We start from the raw sequence: 22,240 nt of genomic DNA on the forward strand, positions 1-22,240 counted from the left end.
ATGTCATCTTCACATTGATTTAAGAAGTTGAGATTGGAGAAGAATTTTAGGGAAGATGAATGTTTATCCTATATGGACTAAGACATTTATCTTCACATACATTCCATTGGAGAATCTCTAAGTCTTAATGAAATCCATAGAATGATTTATTTTTTTTAATAAGAAGAGAAGATTTTATTGAAAATAAGAGAATGTACGGGAGATTTACCAAAAGTATAATAACAGAAAGCCAAAATTACATTCTAGTCAAACAAAAAGTGCTTCCCAGTTGTTAAGAATAGAGCTTGCATAGTTTAGACGGACTCTTCAACCTACAGCACTAGCCCAACATAAGATTAGAGATCTCACCTCCATAGAATGATGATAACGGCATAAAACCGTAGTTGAAACTTTGATTCTTTTTCTCACTCCTTAAAAACAGGGATCGGTGGTGGAAAGATTAATACAAGTGATGATTAAATCCTCGCTCAAAAATGTAAAAAAAATAAAAAAAAATAAAATAAAAAAAATAAGTATGTATCCTTGTTTATTCACTTCCTACTATAGAAGTCCATTTGAAAAAAAAAAATTTAGTACAACATGTTATTACCAGATTTTGATCCAAATTTTAATATTTTATCTAAATAAAATATTTTTCGACAAAGATTGGAACCTCGCTCAAATCTCACTTCCCACCGACACCATATGTCATGTCCCAAGCCTTGGAGGAGGGTGCCCATATCATTTCGATGACGGTATCTAGCGTAATCAGCATAATTGGTAGCCTTTAGTTGTTGTAGGGGTGTCTTCATCCCTTGTATTGAGTGGTTTAGATGTAAGCTTTTGGTGGCATTGTAGCCGTTAGATCTAGGATAGTTTGGTAATGACTAGTTTTATAATGCTACAGAGTCTGTAAGAGAGAAGGATCAAAAATTAATGAAAAGAATCAGATCGTTTCAATCGATCAAACCGTGTTCGCTGAACCGGGAGGCTTGATCCGGGAGGATCTTGACGTTACTACTATCTCTATCCTATTCTTGTTGTGAATCTCATCTAGGTTCATAACAATTGGTATCACTCAGACGATCTTCTTCATCATCTACAATGACTGCAACAATTAAAGATGTGGATAATAAAGCAGTTGAGCTGAAAAATATGCTACAGAGGCTCACGAACCTTCATATCAACAATTCTGAAGAACGTATTGCAGCTGCCAAGATTCAAACAGAAATATTGAACTCACTGATTGCTACCATCAATGCTCTTAACATAAATCTACAAAAATCTATTCCTCTCACCTCCGTACCTCTTGAACCTGATAACACAGAATCAACCCCAGTTGATGCAGATTCAGTAAGGAATTTCACTCAGAGCTCTTCCATTCCGTCAGAAGACGAAGCAGAAGATGATTTAGAGTTGATTACTCCTTATTTATTTGAAGAACAAGATGACTCTATAGATCTGGAATTGATTCCTTCTTACTTCTTTGAGGAAGAAAACGATGCAGATACTGTCGATTCGCTCATTCCCTTGTTTTTCTTCCACGAGAAGGATTGGCATGATAAGTTGAATGTTCAACCAAAAGAGGTTTTGAGTGATAAGGTTACTGAGGATAAACTCATGAGCTTACAGGTAATATTACCCACTAACTACTCCGTGTTGATTTCTGATGGTTTTATCATTCCTACCAATTCTCTTCGTGACTTATGTGATCGTGGAAAAAAAGTTTGAAATTAGGAAGGGTTTTTCTGATTTTATTGGGGAATCTGTTCGGGAGCTTTTTTTACTTTATGGGTATGCCTCAGATTCAATATTCCCTGGGTATCCGCCTGTTTTTCTGAATTATGTTTGTGAGTTGATTTCAATGCCTGGGTATCCGCCTGTTTTTCAATTTATGAATTCATTGGTCCTTATGTGTATAAATGGGGCTGACATTAGTGGCTATAGGAAGTTGGTTCTACAAATGTCCGATGAAAATAGTATTTCGATACTTTTGTTGATATTGGTGTGTGAGATTGAGAAGGTACATGGATTTTTTGGTGCAATGGCAGATTGTGTTCTGAGGGATTTGATTGGTAGTATTTGTTTATATCTGTATTTTGCTTCTAAGTGTTCCTTGTTTGATCCTGCAAACGAGTTTGACATCATTAAGGGAAGTTCGTATTTTGCTACTGAGTATAGCTTCTATGTTGATACAGTTCATTCTGATTTCTTTATACTTCGTATGGGTTTCATACTAATGGCTAATTACAAAGAGAAATTGGTCTATGTGCTCCTTAGTAACCATGGGTGTGAATCAGAATTCTTAATTTCCGATTTAGTTCTACTGGTATTTGTGACAACTGGTAACGATGATATTAGTTGTAAACTGGTTGTTAAACTGATTGAGAGAAATAAATTTTTGTTACTCTTGTTGGCTACAGTAGTCGGTATTGCAAAGTACCGCGATTTGTTGGATAGTGTGCTTGGATATTTACTTTGGGGTTTGAGTCAATGTGAAGATGATATAGCGATGGAATTTCATCGTCTTTTACCGGCTCGAAAAGTTGTTCCCTGCATTGAAGCAATTCGAGTTCTAATCAATGGACAGGAGCATGTTGTGCTGCAAATTCCACTGAGGGAGTTTATATTTCTTCTGTTGTTACATTTCTCCATTCCCACAGTGGTTAGTTTTCATTCTTATCTCTAGAACACAGTCTTTTGTCAGCACTCTCCATTTCTCAGATGTGAAGCAATTGAGAGATTGGTTTTTCTTGAGGAAATTCTACATCCCTATTGGAATTGTGTGTACATGCCATACCCTGCTCAGCATCTTAATTCTGGTTGCAACCAACTGTTGGGTATGTACGATTTTGATTTTTCTCTGTGCCTAATTCCACGTTGTATTTGTATGTGGAGACGGGTATATCATACATGGAAAGGTTATAGCTGGACTAAAATTTCTATAAGAAAGTTGGGGACTCAGGTCGTGTTAATAGTGAATCAACAATTAGTTGTGGTCAAATTGTTGGTCTACTTAAGCTGGAAATATAAATTACTTAATTCGGAGAATTATGAAAGCCTAGCCATTCGAGAAGAAGAAGCGCAGTTGCACTTCGATTCTGTCAAGTTTGTTCTCCAATCCCTTTCATACACTCAACATGATTCTAACTCTTGTGTGTGGATGTGGATTTTGACTAGTGCTGTTTGTTTCTTTAATTATTTGTGTTATCCTTATTCCGTATTTGACCGTGGGAAGCGGCTTGCTAACTCAGATTTAAGGTATGATAATGGAAGCCTTGTTTCTGAGCTGGATTTAAGACCAGGGTACAGTTCAGAATTTCAGTTTCGGTTTCTGATTGTGTTTCTGTTGGTTAATTATGGTGGTAGTGGTGGTGGTGTTAGGCTGTTTCTAGAAATTTCATACTTATATATTGGACGTGCGAGTATTTTCACATCGCAATGGATAGAAGTGATGAAATTTAGCAAGACGTTTAATTTTTTTGGTCTGGTGCCTGTTCAGGAAGAAGCACAGATTTTCTCATTGCATTCTGGTTTCCTCGAGCTTAAGGGGGTCTGTATGACATTACATAACTTGTCTTACCTATTGATAGGAGTATTTAATTCAGCTGGTTATTATGTGGGGATCCATGGCCTTTCTCTTATGGTGAGTCTTACATTTTTTCTAAGAAGTTTCACGCTTTTCGAAGACTACTTATGGGTTACAGTGTAGTATGTGATAATGGTTCCAACTGAGTTTTTGGAAGCTACAAAACTGGGAGTTGAAGTACTTCAGGACCTTAAAGAGGAGTTCTTTATCCTTGGGGCCAAATGTGTATTCATGGTGCTTCACATTTTACAGATGTTGATCTGGATTGATTACTGGAAGTGGGAATTCAGCTTGTTTGATCTGGGCGTATCGAGTGCAAGAAGTTTAACGGCTTATAAGAAGTTTTACTATGCAACATTGGTCATCATTAGCTTGACGGTTCATCTTTGCCTGAACAGCGCGGACTACATACAACTAAGAGTTCAGTGTGCTACGACAAACGAAATGTTGGCAAGGCAACAGACAACAAGGTGTCATCATGTCCCTATGATGAGAGTGGAGCAGGCCCATATCATATCGATGACACAAAGCCAGCAACAATCTTCCCCTTGTCAAGTTAACAAGCCTTTGTTTTTCTCGACTTTCATCCTCGAGGACAAGGATGTTCTGAAGGGGATGGTATTTGTTATGTCCCAAGCCTTGGAAGAGGGTGCCCATATCATTTCGATGACGGTATTTAGCGTAATCAGCAAAGTTGGTAGCTTTTAGTTGTTGTAGGGGTGTCTTCATCCCTTGTATTGAGTGGTTTAGATGTAAGCTTTTGATGGCATTGTAGCCGTTAGATCTAGGATAGTTTGGTAATGACTAGTTTTATAATGCTACAGAGTCTGTAAGAGAGAAGGATCAAAAATTAATGAAAAGAATCAGATCGTTTCAATCGATCAAACCGTGTTCGCTGAACCGGGAGGCTTGATCCGGGAGGATCTTGACGTTACTACTATCTCTATCCTGTTCTTGTTGTGAATCTCATCTAGGTTCATAACACCATAAGACTTGCGCGGTCCCCCAATTCTACGTGGCAGCACAGTCGAAGTCCCAATGAGAAGTTTTTATAAGACTTGGCCTAAAATTATCCATAGTCCCGGCCCATAACCGAAGAATCGAGACGCAACGTTGATATGCATAAAAGCAATAAGTTTAAAGCGTTCAAAAGGGTCATTAGATTTGGCGGCGGAATTTGGCTTCTGCCAAATTTAGCAGGAGAAAATCATAACTACACCCGGTATCCAGTGGAGTTGTAAAATCCCGCTCCATCATAATTTTTTAGCCGGAAGCACTCTTAAAGTGAAACTAATATAAACCATGCAAAACTCTTCGATATGATTTTTTGTTTAATTTTAAAGACACCGAAAGTAGTAAACATAAATAATATCTCCACATGGCTATTTGATTTTCAATAGTTTTTTAACTTTTGTTTGATTGTATACGATGAGCTTTGATTGTTGATTCATCTCACAAAAAAATCTTTATAAGTTGGGTTTTGTTATCGAAAAGGGTACAATAGTTATTTTTGAGAATGGGGTTTTGCATTCTCCGATACAAGTTAATACCATTTTTCTTCTTTTTAAAAAAAATTATTTTTGCACTTTCCAAATGTAATGATTGGGTGTTATCTTGTGCATGGATGCACAAGATAACAAAACCCTGGCAGGATCAGGTGACATGGTTAAAATGATATTATCATGACATGGTGACGCTATTTTTTCTACAAAACTCAAATGGCGATGAATTTGAAGCTAATTTTTCGGTGACAAGTTCCTCATATAAATCTCTACAGTCTAACCAAAAATGAGCGGATTCCGAGACCTATAGGATTACCATCTACCATTTTGAATACTAGTCGTTGAAGATTAACGGCTAAAATTAGAATTTATGGATGGTGAAGTTTCGTATTTTAGGATACTCTCTTAGGTAGGAATGTAGATCTTTATAAGAGGAACATGACACCGGAAAATTATTTTGAAATTCATCACGATTAGATTTTGTAGAAAAGATTGTGTCACCATGTCATGACAATGTTATTCTTACCATGTCATCGGATCCTTCCCTTTTTTTGTTATCTAATAACTTATATAAAGAAAACAGTTGTTTTTCACCGGATTCCTTTTTTTGGTTTGTACCTGAAATGCCTAAAAAGCCCCAACAAACGATCTAACCTTTTCTTTTGAATGCAATTTGATTTTCGACTTTTCGTACAAACATACACAACTTTCACCTAAACCTAAATTCTTATTCCTAATCCCTATTACATCCTCCAAATTCGAACTAAATTTCTTTTTTATATCCCGTACATTCAAGGTTTAAGAATCAAGCTACCTCAAATCAAAATCAAAGTTATAACAAATATGGAACTTCATTCGAAGGTTTTCGAATTTGTTTCTCAACAATAATAACAAGTTATATATGTAACTATTCCGTTGCGTGAAAATAGTTGAGAATGGACAATATATGGAACAACACCATAAATGGTAAATTCATCTGATAACGATACCAGTGACCTGAGTTCGAAACTCGCTAGCAACAAACTCTTTCCCGATAAAAAGAAAAACACCATAAATGCTTATAATTAACAATATATGTAGTAGTTAAATTAAGTGTTTGTATGATTATATTATATATGCAGTGATTGAACTAAATGTTTGTAAAATTATGTTTATTGATGGAAGAGCTTCTAACTAAGGTTGACGGATAAGGGGTGGATCAATGCTTGTCGTTGGTCATGTTACCTATTTGTAACAGCTTGGACGCATGGCGGACGAGATAGTATAATTACTGCCAACGGATTTTAAACATGATATTGTTGAAGTTAATTTTCCCTGCATGGTTCCTATCTAAAATTACTTGCAAGCTCAGTGGCGACTGTGAGGTATTGTATGATCTCTTTCGAAGAAGTGTGTCAAATGTTCGTTGTATCGATGGATTATCTTTCGAAGTTTTAAGAGTGATCTCTTTTGACTAAGGGTGTCAAAGTTTGCTGTATTGACGACTTGTTTGGAAGTTTTAGGGGTTCGAAAATATTGTAATGGAAAATAAAATTTATTCATTTTTTTTTTATTATTTACCTCATGTAGAAAGGGATTGGTTGATAATTAGACCAAGAATTACAAGGATACTTTACTCACCATATGAGTTTTCAACCCAGTGTAAAGAAGTTGGATTCTAAATTCTGATACACGACAACTTAAAAAAGAAAAAAATAATAAAAAAATAACGTTTAGAGAAAGCAGTTTTTTCTTTTTATGAGTTGGATGGTAGTATAATAGCTTATTGATCTCAGTATTATCTTTTTAATATAAAAAAAAAAGTCTTTTAACAATGTTATACTAATGGTGGGTTTGGTTCTTCGTAGTCAGTCATAAAACAAGCTCAACTTCATGTGGAAGAAGTTGAGTATATGAGCGACAACGCTAGAGAGATGTTCAATTAACCATCCATATTTCATAAAAGCTAAAAAAGAAGCAACAAAAGAAACTAAAGAGAAGAACTTCTTAAAAAATGATAAATTTCTTAAAATATTAAAGAGAAGAACTACAGGTAGGGCCATCAATGAGATTTCGAATTCCGATTGCCGTTACTGATGATCCGAGTTCTTATAGGTAATTTTCCTACATAACAGTTATTGGAAGTTGGTAATGGAATTTTATCGGTAATATTATTTTAATGAAACAATATCGGCTGAGGCACATTCTGTTTGGTTAACTACCAATACTGATAGCATATAAGGTTATCTAGTTGTTATCACCTTTAGCCAATTCATTTCCGTTAGAACACTGCTCGGTCGAACTCGCAAGCGTTGCTATCTCAACCTTGTTTGTCAAGTTTAGTTCCCAAAACTATAAGTCTTGATTTGTAGCCTACTTATAGCTAAGTCTTGGATTATGATAAAAAGTGTAGTTGAGCATTAGACTTCACGGCGTTCTTCGATTGAAGACGAAGAACTACTAAGGGGACCTTGTGGAACTCCATCAACAAAAGGTATGTGGAGAATTGAACTCATCTATCACTCAAAAGTCTATCTCTATCTCCTATTTGAGACAAAATTCGTATAGTTATATAGACTTCAATTATACACATTTGATATTTTGAGTTGAGTTTAACTCGCTTACATATTTCTCGAAATATGTGTTGGTAAGCTTTCTCTTTAACCAAGTTCATCTTATATTCTTGACGAAAGTCAAAAGATGATCATGTGAAAATCACCTGGTAACATCTTACATGATTTGTGTGTTACAGTCATTTGATGTAGACTCGGAATACTTCGTATTGATCATTCGATCACTTGAAATTGCTTTGAAGCTAATTTAGTTTGTGTTAGACAGCTATTGTCGTCTTCCGAGAATGTTTCAATGGTTGAAATGAGAGTTTAGAACAATTGGATATAAGCACAGTATGCGTACTTGCATTTGTGTAATCCAAGTCCGGGAACCATAGTATGCATACCCGTATGCGTATTGGTTGGTTAATGAAATTCCGGGAACTATAGTATGCATAGCGGTATGCGTACTCGCGTAAGTTCAAGTTCCGGAATTTTCTACTGAGTTTGGTTTATATTTGGTGGTATGCGTAGCCGTTCGCATATTGGCGAACCCAAACTTAGTGCGGCTACTTAGGTATGCGTACCCGTATGCATATTTGAGTAAGTTAAGTTCTAAATTCGGTTTGTTCATGAATTAATACATTTATATAATAAGGAATGCAATCTTTTGCAAACCGTGGCTATAATGTTCATGACTTGATTCAAGTGAATCAGAATCGATTTTGCTTCAATTGTGTCTTGTATACTTTTACGAGAATATAAACAATTGAACAATTCTAGAACTAGTTTTCATTTGAGTCATTTGAACTAGTTATGGTTAAGATGAATGAGGTTGATATGAAAGTGTTCATATGGCTAACTTCGGTTAACTATTGTTGAGCCAACAAAGGTGTACATGTTTATGTACGGTTACTCATATATAAATGAAGTCCCTTTTCAATCGTGTGTAACAAGCTAAGTTCGATCTAACAGTTGAAAGATATTAGCTTGAGTCTAATCAGGTTTTCATCTAACGGTGAATATTGAATACTTTGATACCAAGGTAACATTGATTGCAAACCCTGATTTGAAGACGATATAAAGGAGAACTCTAGCAACTGGGAAACCTGATCCCCACACCTCCTATGTGATACTAGTTGCGACTAGAGTCGATTCTCCTTTAACCTTAGGTTTTTCCAAAACCCTGTAGGTTAACGACTTGAAGACTTCATTGGGATTGTGAAGCCAGACCCAACTATTTTATCTGTAGTTGCGTGTTCTGATCTTGTTGTTTTCTATCGTGATTGAGTACTATCTTCTCTAATATTTGCTCGAGATTTAATCTCTGATAGGAAAGATAATAAGTAGTCACAAACATCTTCGTCTCTTCGTTTGTGATTCGACAATATCTTGTTTCGCTACCATACGATTAATATTATTGTGAGGTGATTGATATTTCTAGGCTGTTCTTCAGGAATATAAGTTCGGTATATTAATTGGTTCTTGTTCACCTTGATTTATCTAAAGAAGGAACAAAACTCATTGGTTTATTTGTGGGAGACATATTTATCTATTCAATAAACTTTTATGTGTGAGATAGATTGGTTTATCAAGTCTTCGACTTTGGGTCGTAGCAACTCTTAGTTGTGGGTGAGATCAACTAAGGGAATCAAGTGCGTAGAGTCTTGCTGGGATTCAGAGACGTAAGGAGCGCAACTGTACCTTGATCAGTGTGAGATTGGATAGGGATCAACTACATTCCAGTCCGAAGTTAACTTGGATTAGGCTAGTGTCTGTAGCGACTTAATACAGTGTGGTGTTCAAATCTGGACTAGGTCCCGGGGTTTTTCTGCATTTGCGGTTTCCTCGTTAACAAAACTTCTGGTGTCCGTGTTATTTCTTTTCCGCATTATATTTTCTATATAATTGAAATATCACAGGTGGTGCATAAGTTCAATCAATTGTGAATCCAACCTTTGGTTGTTGATTAAATTGATTGACACTTGGATATTGATTTTTGATACCGTCCAAGTTATTTCTTATATTCAATCGGGCTCGCAAATTCCTATTTGTTTGATTGCAGATTGAATTGAGAAATTGAGATATAACTCTTTGATATACTTTTCTGAATATTGAGTCTGACTGTCTAGTTGATTCTCTTGAAAGTATATTGGAGTTAGTCCATACAGACTGCTAAGCGAAATGTGGTTGTTAGACCCCCGCCTTTTCAATTTCTCTTCTAAATCGAGTAATCCATGAACATAAACCCCCTAGTCTGTATTGCTTCTTATGAATCTTCTTCTGAATCATCTTTTTCTTCCCATTAACGCTTACACTCATCATCTCCTTATTTTTCTGCTTCTCTAGCAGTAGTGAATCAATGATTTAGGCATTAGAAACTAGGGTTTTTGTTCAATTTAAGGTTTGTGTTCAATTCTTCAAATCAGGATATTTGTTCAGTTATTCAAATATGGGTTTCTATTCAATTGTTAAAATTAGTATTTCAATTATTCAATTTAGAGTTTCTGAATTGTTCAAATTAGACTAATAATATCACAGGGTCAAAGAGCATCCAATCATGTTGGTACCTCGAATTTAAACCATCCATCAAGTTCAGTGGCCTCACAGTTACAAGAACAAGAAGCAAGTGTTCAAGGTTCTGAAATTAGCACAACATCTGTGATTCGTCACAAAAGGGAAGAAGAATAGGAAGATCCAGTTGTAACTGAAGCAAAGAAGAAATTACGTACAATAAGGTCAGATGTATGGAATGAATTTGAAAGAATTTTTACTACAAAGCTTGGAGCAGATGGGAAGAAGGTGCACCTAATTATAGGTTAATGCAAGCATTGTAGCAAGAGAATTGAAGAACCGAGTTCAAAAGGAACCAATGGCTTGAGATCTCATCTAAATACCTGCAAAAAGAAGCCAGAGCATCAGCATGAATAGTTGCAATCAAATAGGTAATACACAAACTAAGTTAGCTAATTGGAAATATGATCCTGATGCTACTAGAATACTTGTTTCTCAGATGATTACCAAGCATGATTATCCAATAAATATGGTGGAGCATGCATATTTTAGAGAGTTTGTTAGCTGTCTGAATCCTTCTACTAAGTGTCACAGTATCAATACAACTAGAGAAGATATCATGAAACTGTATGCCGAGTTCAATGTGCAATTACAAGATCAATTTGAAACAACAAAATCTAAATATAGTTTAACAACAGATATGTTGACATGTAAACAAACAAAATATAGTTATTGTTGTGCGACAATGCATTACACAGATGATGAATGGAAACTGATTAAGAAAGCACTAACATACAATTTATTGTCGTTACCACATACTGGAGAAGTTCTACAGAATTGAAGAACCAAGTGCAAAAGGAACCAATGGCTTGAGATCGCATCTAAATACCTGCAAAAAGAAGCCAGAGAATCAGCATGAATAATTGCAATCAAACAGGTAATACACAAACTAAGTTAACTAATTGGAAATATGATCATGATGCTACTAGAATACTTGTTGCTCAGATGATTACCAAGCAGGATTATCCAATCAATATGGTGGAGCATGCATATTTTAGAGAGTTTGTTAGGTGTCTGAATCCTTCTACTAAGTGTCACAGTAGCAATACAACTAGAGAAGATATCATGAAACTGTATGCTGAGTTCAATGTGCAATTACAAGATCAATTTGAAACAACAAAATCTTAATGTAGTTTAAAAACAGATATGTGGACATGTAAACATACAAAATATAGATATTGTTGTGCGACAATGCATTACATAGATGATGAATGGAAACTGATTAAGAAAGCACTAACATACAATTTATTGTCGTCACCACGTACTGGAGAAGTTCTACAGAATTGAAGCACCAAGTGCAAAAGAAACCAATGGCTTGAGATCTCATCTAAATACCTGCAAAAAGAAGCCAGAGAATCAGCATGAATAATTGCAATCAATCAGGTAATACACAAACTAAGTTAACTAATTGGAAATATGATCCTGATGCTACTAGAATACTTGTTGCTCAGATGATTACCAAGCATGATTATCCAATCAATGTGGTGGAGCATGCATATTTTAGAGAGTTTATTAGGTGTCTGAATCCTTCTACTAAGTGTCACAGTAGCAATACAACTAGAGAAGATATCATGAAACTGTATGTTGAGTTCAATGTACAATTACAATATCAATTTGAAACAACAAAATCTAAATGTAGTTTAACAACAGATATGTGGACATGTAAACAAACAAAATATAGTTATTGTTGTGCGGCAATGCATTACATAGATGATGAATGGAAACTGATTAAGAAAGCACTAACATACAATTTATTGCCGTCACCACATACTGGAGAAGTTCTACAGAATTGAAGCACCAAGTGCAAAAGGAACCAGTGGCTTGAGATCTCATCTAAATACCTGCAAAAAGAAGCCAGAAAATCAGCATGAATAATTGCAATCAAACAGGTAATACACAAACTAAGTTAGCTAATTGGAAATATGATCATGATTCTCCTAGAATACTTGTTTCTCAGATGATTACCAAGCATGATTATCCAATCAATATGGTGGAGCATGCGCATTTTAGAGAGTTTGTTAGGTGTATGAATCCTTCTACTAAGTGTCACAGTAGCAATACAACTAGAGAAGATATCATGAAACTGTATGCTGAGTTCAATATGCAATTACAAGATCAATTTGAAACAACAAAATCTAAATGTAGTTTAACAACAGATATGTGGACATGTAAACATACAAAATATAGTTATTGTTGTGCGACAATGCATTACATAGATGATGAATGGAAACTGATTAAGAAAGCACTAACACACAATTTATTGCCGTCACCACATACTGGAGAATTTCTAGAAGATTTTGTGAAATAAGTAGCTCTAGGTTGGAATATAGATACTAAGCTTTTTGTTTTAGCTGTTGACAATGCTAAATCCAATGATGTTATGATGGAAAATCTGAAGACTTGGCTTAGTAGCAAGGATTGTCTAGCTTTTTAGGGGGATTTGTTTCAAAGGAGCTGTAGCAATCATGTATTGCATTTAATTTTGTTATGTGAGATAAAAGTAGTTACTCCATTTATAGATGTAATTAGAGAGTGTGTGAAATATGTCAAGTCAAGACAGACTAGAAAATAGAGGTTTGCAAATGCTATGTCACTAGTTATGCTTCCTGGAAGGTATGTTAGTTTAGATTTGGACACCAGATTGAACTCCAACTTTAAGATAATTAAGGATGCAATTGATTTGAGACAAGATATTGTTAGGCTAGCTGAGTTGGATTCTGTTAGACCGTTGCTCGGTCGAACTCGCAAGCGTTGCTATCTCAAGCTTGTTTGTCAAGTTTAGGTGATCAAAACTATAAGTCTTGATTTCTATTCTACTTATAGCTATGTCTCAGATTAGGATAGAATGTGTAGTTGAGATTTAGACTTCACGGCGTTCATCGATAGAAGACGAAGATCTACTGAGGAGAGATTGGAGGATCTTCATCAACAAAAGGTATGTGGAAACTAAAACTTATCTACCACACAGAAGTCTATTCTATTCTATCTCCTATTTAGACTAAGTCGTACAACTATATAGAATTTTACATTATACACATTTGATATTTAGGGCTGAGCTTATCTTGCTTATATCTTTCTCTAAATATGTGTTGGAAGCTTTTTTCTTTAGCTATGTTCATCATTATTCTTGACGAGTTTAGTTGGAAACTAAATAATAAGTCAAAAGATGATCACGTGAAATTGCCTTGAAACATCTTACATGATTTGTGTGAGACAGTCATTTGATGTCGACTCGGAATGTTTCGTATTGATCATTAGATCAATTGAAAATTACTTATGAGCTAATAGTTTGTGTGAGACAGCTATTGTCGTCTTTTAAGGATGTTTCAATGATTGAAATGAGAGTTTAGAATAATTAACCATTCTCTGCATACCAGTATGCAAACTATAGTGATATGATTCAGGTCTGGAAACCAAGTTTGCACACCAGTATGAAAATGGTTTTAATTGTTAAAGTCCTGGAACCAAGTTTGCATACCAGTATGCAAACAGTTCTACCCGAGTTAGGTCCGAAATGACAGTATGCATACCGTTTTGCGAACTGTCGGACAAGACCAAAGTCCGGAACTTAAGTTTGCATACCCATTTGCAAACTAAGTTGGTTAAAGTTCTAAAAATCGGTTAAGTATGATTCCATACTCATGAAGAAATATATTTATAAATTAAGGAATGCAATCTTTGCAAACCGTGGCTAAATGTTCATGAATTTATTCTCTTGAATCAATCCGATTTTGTCTCAATTGTGTCTTGTATACTTTTGTGAGAATATAAATAATTGAAAAACTCTATGAGTAACACAATTATAATATAAACAATTAAAAAACTCTGTGAGATTTATTTGATTATCATTTGATCTAGAAGTGTTAGATGAATGCGGTTAATAGAAAAGTGTTCATATGGCTAACTTCGGCTAACTATTGTTGAGACAACTCAATATACATGTTTAGGTAAGGTTACCCATATATAAATAAAAGTATATCTCATTTGTGTGTAACAAGCTAAGACCATCTAACGATGGAGAGATATTGCTTTGGTTTTAAGCAAACTTAGCTTGAATTTTAAATCAGGTTTTCATCTAACAGTGAATATTGATTGCTTTGTTTATAAACTATCAAACCTGGATTTGAAGACTATATAAGGGAGAACTCTAGCAACTGGAAAACCTAATCCCACACTTCTGTGTGATACTAGTTGCGACTAAAGTCGATTCTCCTTTAACCTAGGTTTTTCCTAAAACCATTATAGGTTAACGACTTAAAGACTTCGTTGGGATTCTGAAGCCAGAACAACCTATTTTCACTGTAGTTGTGTGTTCTTATCTTACTTGTTCTATCGTATTGAGTACAATCTTCTCTAAGATTGGCTCGTGATTTATCTCCTATAGGTAATCGCAAATCTCTTCGTCTCATTCTTTATGATTCCACAATAACTTCTTCTACTACCATGTAGTTAAGTTAGTGTGAGGTGATTTATATTTATAGGCTGTTCTTCGGGAATATAAGACCGGATTATCAATTTGTTCATGTTCACCTTGATTTATCAAAAGACGGAACAAAAAGTTCGTAGGTATTTCTGTGGGAGACAGACTTATCTATCAGAATAGACTTTTCTGTGGAAGACATATTTGTTTACAAAGTCTTCGACTTTGGGTTGTAGAAACTCTTAGTTGTGGGTGAGATCAGCTAAGGGAATTAAGTGCATAGAGTCCTGCTGAGATTCAGAGGCGTAAGGAACGTGACTGTACCTTTGTCAGTGTGAGACTTGTTTAGGGATCAACTACATTCCAGTCCGAAGTTAACTTGTAGTAGGATAGTGTCTGTAGAAGCTTAATACAGTGTGGTGTTCAAATCTGGACTAGGTCCTGGGGTTTTTCTGCATTTGCGGTTTCCTCTTTAACGAAATTTCTGGTGTCTTTGTTGTTTCTTTTCCGCATTATATTTGTTTATATAATTGAAATATCACAGGTTGTGCGTAGTTCAATCAATTAGTAAATCCAACCTTTGGTTGTTGATTGAAATTGATTGACACTTGAACATTGGTCTTTGGTACCGTTCAAGTTATTTCTCATATCAATCAGGCTCACAAATCTCTATCTGTTCGACTGCAGATTGTATTGAGAAATTGAGATATAACTCTTGGATATATTTTCTTGATTGAGTCTGACTTTTTAGTTGATTCTCTTGGAATTATATTGGAGTTAGTCCATACAGATTGCCGAACGAAATATTGGGTGTCGTTGTTAGACCCCCGTTTTTTCAATTGGTATCAGAGCAGACAAATATGTTAAAGACCTCAAAATTATGTGTTTGTAGCAATCTGACTCTATGGACAGAAGCGCTATCTCTATAAACGTAACATCAGTCTTCGATGGCTCGAATTATTTATGGTGGAAAATTTTTATACGTGCCTTTCTTCAAGCACGTGATTTTCAATCATGGGTTTATGTTTTTAATGGCCATAATCCTCCAATGGTTACAGTAGACGGTGTAACTGTTGCAAAGGATATTGGTAGATATGATCCTGAGGAGATTCTCGCTGCAAAGCATAATTCTGACGGTTTAAATGCTACCATACATGCCATTATCCCATATCTTCAGCACCATGTGTCTACGTGCACTCGGTCTAAATATGCTTGGGATATCTTATAAACTGTATTTGAAGGGAATACATCTGAAAAGGAAGACATGCTTCAAAACCTAAATTATGATTGGGAAAACCTTCGTATGACTGATGAAGATTCATTTGATGAGTTTAATCACAAAGTGTCTGAAATTGTTAATGTATCCTTTGCATTGGGTAAGACTATTCCTAAACAGGACGTCATTGTGATGAAAATTCTCATATCGTTACCAGCTAGATACGATTCTAAGAAACATGTTATCTTTGAAAGAAATAACCTTGATACACTTTCCAGAAATACTCTTGTTGGGAAGTTAAAGATCTTTGATCATGAGCATACATCCAAATCTGGAAAGGATATTTCTTTCAAAGCACAAAAGAACACTAAATTACTTGACAAAAGTAAAAGTGTTGGCAACTCTGTAGTTGATCTTATTGAGACCAATTCATCAGATGAAGATCTTGATAATTCAGTCTCACCGATCACAAGACAGTTTAGAGATCTTCTTTTGAAGACAAGTAAACGTTTCATTAGAGATAAACCCAGGTCATCATTCAAACATCATGACTGTGCCCCTCATAAAAACAGGGACACCGTCGATACTGATGATGGGGATATGCCATAGTGCTTCAAGTGTAAAGGTTTTGATCATTTTGCTAATGAGTGTCCAAATCTTAGAAAATACACTGGGAAGCAAAGGTCTTGCTGCAACTCTTGATGAAATGTCTGATCACTATGATTCAAATGAAGATGAAAATTCAAGTGTTGCACTCCTTGGTGAAAATATTGATTTTGTTAACTGTAGCAATACGTACATCAATCTTGATATTCTTCCTGGAGAAACTTCTTCAACCACTTTGGAGGATAAAATGGATTTATCTCTATCTACTGAAAATTCTATTCCACATGTTTCAGGTACTTCAATTTGTTTAGCATCGTGCTTATCTATGGTGTCTGAACCGTCCTCCACATTGACATGTTCTTATTGTACTTTTAAGGTTCATGAACTCTCTAATTGTTTCAAGTACAAAACATAAAATAAGATATGTCAACAAACTTCAAAAGAGAGCAAATCGATTAGCAAACAAGCTCAATTATGTAATTTCAACTCATCTCCGAAGAAGTTGATTTCTAAAGAAAAAGATAGACCTCTACAGAAAATAACAAGGTCTAAACAATCTATGAAAAAGGGTATTAAGAATTCCGTACAAGAATTGTATGGTGGACAGATTATTGTTCACCCCAAGACAGCTTAATTGTGTTGAAGGTGCATCTTGTCTCATGTAACCGAATTTAAAAAGAGACAAGATTTATGTACAGTCGGGTTTTAGGAAAAGAAAATTTGTTTATTTTTCTTTTTGTTTTCTGGAATTATGTTGATTTTTTCATAATTGATATTGAAAAGGTTTACCCTGTTTTGATTATTAAAAGAGGGTTAAAATAGAAAATTCTACCTTTTTAGGGTTATGAGTTGGTTGTACTTGAATCCTACTTACTCAGTATATAGGTTCTGAAACCCTAAATTCATTTTTCCTTCTCTAAAACTCTTTTTATCAAAAACTTGCTTATGGAGTTAGTTTTGTGTTTTCTTCACAATTCCATATCTTGATGGAGACTCCAAGCATCATATCTTCTGATGGAAAAGATGTTAATATGATTGGTAAGCCATCAATCATGAAGGAAAAAGATAAATATCATTCCTCTTCAACTTTGAAGAGAAAAAGGAAGCATATGAGAATTTCATTTTGATCCCGCTAGTTTTCGTATTGATCATTCGATCACTTGAAAATTACTTATAAGCTAATGGTTTGTGTGGGACAGCTATTGTCGTCTTCTAAGGATGTTTCAATGATTGAAATAGGAGTTTAGAACAATTAACCATTGTTTGGATATATCACAGTATGAAAATTGTTGTGTTATGATTCAGGTCCGGAAACCAAGTTTGCATACCAGTATGCAAATGCTTATAACTGTTAAAGTTCGGGAACCAAGTTTGCATACCAGTATCCGAACGGTTCTACCTGAGGTAGGTCCGAAACGACAATATGCATATCGGTTTGCGAACTGTCGGACAAGACCAAAGTCCGAAACTTAAGTTTGTGTACCTGTTTGCAAACTAAGTTGGTTAAAGTTCTAAACTCGGTTAAGTATGATTCCATACTCATGAACAAATACATTTATAAATTAAGGAATTCAATCTTAGCAAACCTTGGCTAAATGTTCATGAATTGATTCTCTTGAATCCATCCGATTTTGTTTCAATTGTGTCTTGTATACTTCTATGAAAATATAAACAATTGAACAACTTTATGAGTAAAACAATTAGATTCATTTGATTATCATTTGATCTAGAAGTGTTAGATGAATGTGGTTAATAGAAAAGTATTCATATGGATAACTTCGGTTAACTAAGTTTTTCCTAAAACCATTATAGGTTAACGACTAAAAGACTTCATTGGGATTCTGAAGCCAGACCCAACTATTTTCTCTGTAGTTGCGTGTTCTGATCTTTCTTGTTCTATCGTATTGAGTACTATCTTCTCTAAGATTGGCTCGAGATTTATCTCTGATAGGTAAGATATAAGTAGTAATCACAAAGCTCTTCGTCTCATTCTTTGTGATTCTACAATAACTTCTTCTACTACCATATAGTCAAGTTATTTTGAGGTGATTTATATTTCTAGGATGTTCTTCGGGAATATAAGACCGAATTTTCAATTGGTTACTGTTCTCCTTGATTTATCAAAAGACGGAACAAAAACTTCGTAGGTATTTCTGTGGGACACAAATTTATCTATCATAATAGACTTTTCTGTGGGAGAAAAATTTGTTTATAAAGTCTTCGACTTTCAGTCGTAACAACTCTTAGTTGTGGGTGAGATCAGCTAAAGGAATCAAGTGCGTAGAGTCCTGCTGGGATTCAGAGGCGTAAGGAACACGACTGTACCTTAATCGGTGTGAGACTTGGTTAGGGCTCAACTACATTCCAGTCTGAAGTTAACTTGTAGTAGGCTAGTGTTTGTAGCGGCTTAATACAGTGTGGTGTTCAAATCTGGACTAGGTCCCGGGGTTTTTCTTCATTTGCGGTTTCCTCGTTAACAAAACTTCTGGTGTCTTTGTTATTTCTTTCCCACATTATATTTGTTTATATAATTAAAATATCACAGGTTGTGTGTAGTTCAATCAATTGGTAAATCCAAACTTTGGTTGTTGATTGAAATTGATTGACACTTGAACATTGGTGTTTGGTACCGTTCAAGTTATTTCTCATATCAATCAGACTCTCAGAACTCTATCAGTTAGATTGCAGATTGTATTGAGAAATTGAGATATAATTCTTGGATATATTTCCTTGATTGAGTCTGAGTGTCTAGTTGATTCTCTTGAATTATATTGGAGTTAGTCCATACATATTGCTGAACGAAATATTGGGTGTGGTTGTTAGACCCCCGCTTTTTCAGATTCTGACTTCACTGTACTACAAAGTTCTCAGGAGTGGCAACAAGGAATACATATATGTGAGTGTTTGGAAGTGTTTGATGTGATTTCAACCAAATTTGCAGGGATTAAGTATCCAACAACAAATATGTATTACAATAGGGTGTATGATATCAATAAATGCATTAAAGGATGGGAAACTAGTGATCATGTGTATATCAGAGATATGAGATTGAAGATGAGGTCAAACTTTGATAGCTATTGAAGAGAATGTAACATGTTGATGGGCATTGGAGTGGTTTTAGATCCTAGGTATAAAGCTAGATGGATAGAGTTTTTTTAAAGAGATTACATGGTGTGCAGAACTGTTGTACTCTCAAATTTCAGATATCACTCAATGCATTATTTTTCTTCTTATCAAAGCAACTCTACAACTCCAGATTATTTTGGTAATTCAGCTGAAATTGAGACTTTTATAATAACTAGAAGTGATTTGAGTATAATAAATTTATGATGGAAAGCAGCGAGGTTGAGGTTCAGAAGTCAGAGTTGGAGAAATACTTAGAGGAACCAGTGCTTCCCAAAGGCACACCCATAGAAGAATTGAGGTTTGATATATATTGACTTGGTGGAAGAATCATGAACCTAAGTACCCAACTCTTGCAATTTCAAAAGATGTGTTGACTGTACCATTGACAAGTGTAGCATCAGAATCCATGTTCAGTACTGGTGGTAGAGTTCTTACAACACAAAAAAGTTCATTAGCTCCAAAAGTTGTTCAAGCATTGCTTTTCTTAAGTGATTGGTTGCCAGATCTCAATGATAATGCTAATACTGGTTAGTAATTTTCATTTCCTTTCCTTACTTCATATTTATTGCACTGCCAACTAACACATTTCACTTTCTTTGAAATGCAGATGTACAAATACTTTGAAGTTTAATGTATAAGGATTAAGGAGTAAGGAAGGAGGAATGCATGTTGTAGGCAGGCTACTTACAACTTACATGAAAACTCACATTTCGTGTTTTCTTTTGTAAAAACATGTAACTAAGCAATTTGAAACATTTGTATGTGTTTATTTTGTGTTTGGCATGAATTTTGAACTGAAAACTTCTTATTTTGAACTGAATTTGGGTCTAAAAAATAGGTTATGTAAATCTGTCCGATAAGGAAAATTATCGATAATATTACCGATATCCAATAACCTTAATGAAACGATATCGGCTAGAATTTTGAGAATTTCGTCAGAATTTATCGGTATCGGAATTCCGACAAAAATCATCGGTATACCGGCTGAACCACTTCCCATTTCGATAAACACCGTTGACAGCCCTAACTACGTGTGCATTGCTCATGCATTTTTACTAGTCGACATAAATCCACGAGTGACCTCAATTTAGATCATTAGTGTTGCAAATCACTGTTCAGCGATAATTAAGGGCAACACTAGAATAGCCAGACAAACAAAGTTGAACACTGGACATAGCTCACACATTTTATTAGCGGTACAAGTATCAAAGTCAAACTCAACAACATACATTCCAAACATGAAAAATAAACATCTCCATAAAACTATAACTTCTTCCTAGTAGTGCAGGACCAACTTCATTTTTCGACAATGTAACCAGATAGAAAAACGTTGTTTGACTCGTTAAAATTGCCACAGTCATCATTAATTGAAAATTGGACTTCCCCATCGTCCAATCCGAACTCAATATCCAGAGAGCACATATTACTTCGACCAGCACCAGGCATATCTAGACAGCATAAAACTATTTTGACCTCTAAGACGGCACTCTACAAGAAACCTAGATGTAATAATACCAACCCCAAAACAAGCCTGCAGCAAAAAAAAATAAAAAAATTACTAAGATCACAAAATAGAGTTCAAATGCAGGATAAGACTTACATGTACCCCTATAAGATTGTTTTCTTATTATTAAACTGTAACTTGTACATTAACAAATTAACAACACCCTATATATGTAAATATATATTGAGAACATATATATTGCCATTGGTATTCAAATATAAACCTTTGTAACACGTAATTTTCCTTTTACTTTGTGAAACTTCGGATCTTAAATCACAGATGTTCCTTTTTTTAACTCGACCCCTGATCATGAGCAGTAAGGATGGAAAAAAAAAACACTTCAGCTAATTGAATTTCATTCAAAAGAAAAAAAATGAAAATAGATCTAAAAATCACGAAAATAATACCACTTTAAATCTTACCCCAGAAAGTCATTTCCGTATACGGATCTAACTTCTGACAAGGTGACCCAATGGATCAATGCTAAAACCCCAAGTCAGGATGATCGATACTCCTTCAGAGTTTTAATGCCAAAACGGCATATATTTGACAAAGTTTCGTCTGCTATTATAAAACCCTGAATGATCCCCTGAGAGCAACTACAGTGGTACGACGATAACCAAAGATCAAAGACCAAAACGAACGACCAAATTTGAGTTTAGTCTGTAGTGTGACACTAGGCGTAGGATCCAAATATCGCACAAGTATTTGTAAGTGTGCGAGATTCATAAAAGGCTGTGCGATAATGTCGCACGGAGAATAGGAAATAAAAGGAAATAGGAAATAAAAGGAAATATGAAATAAAAGGAAAAATATGAGCTGTCATCCACTAGGTAGCATCCTATATAAAGAGAAAGGTAGGAGAGAGAAAAGGAACTTGTATTATTATCTTCTTATTCTTCCCCAAAAACCAGAGAGAAAGAGCTTCAAATACTCATTAATGGAGTCTCAATGTAATTCAATGATCATAGTGAAGATCCCTAACCCCGTGGATGCAGATCAAATTGATCGAACCACGTAAATCTTGTGTCTTATTTTGTATTTCCATTATTTTTATCTTTATTTTCATATCAAATAAGTTTAGATCTAGAAATTATAGTCATGATAATATAAGGGGTGTGTTGTGGGATTTCCTGCAACTACATAATGGCGCTAGAAACAGGGAACGAGTAAAGAATTTATCCTTCCTGTAA

General features: G+C 35.0%; 1 protein-coding gene across 2 annotated transcripts; it reads left to right on the forward strand.

The window, feature by feature from the left end:
* The first annotated feature begins 787 nt into the window (after positions 1-787).
* Positions 788-4,445, forward strand: LOC113275144. 2 transcript variants are annotated; one of them, XM_026524587.1, is made up of 2 exons: positions 788-1,611; positions 2,403-4,445. In XM_026524587.1, the coding sequence occupies exon 2, from the start codon at positions 2,771-2,773 to the stop codon at positions 3,689-3,691; it is 921 nt and encodes a 306-aa protein (XP_026380372.1). In that variant the 5' UTR covers positions 788-1,611; positions 2,403-2,770; the 3' UTR covers positions 3,692-4,445. Both variants share the same exon structure in this region, with proteins under 2 accessions (XP_026380372.1, XP_026380373.1).
* Positions 4,446-22,240: the final 17,795 nt, after the last annotated feature.

Source organism: Papaver somniferum, chromosome 4, assembly GCF_003573695.1.
Source record: "Papaver somniferum cultivar HN1 chromosome 4, ASM357369v1, whole genome shotgun sequence".
NCBI lineage: Eukaryota > Viridiplantae > Streptophyta > Magnoliopsida > Ranunculales > Papaveraceae > Papaver > Papaver somniferum.

Excerpts from the sequence above, each read along its gene's own strand:
- LOC113275144 (XM_026524587.1), top strand. The coding sequence starts at position 2,771 with ATGCCATACCCTGCTCAGCATCTTAATTCTGGTTGCAACCAACTGTTG.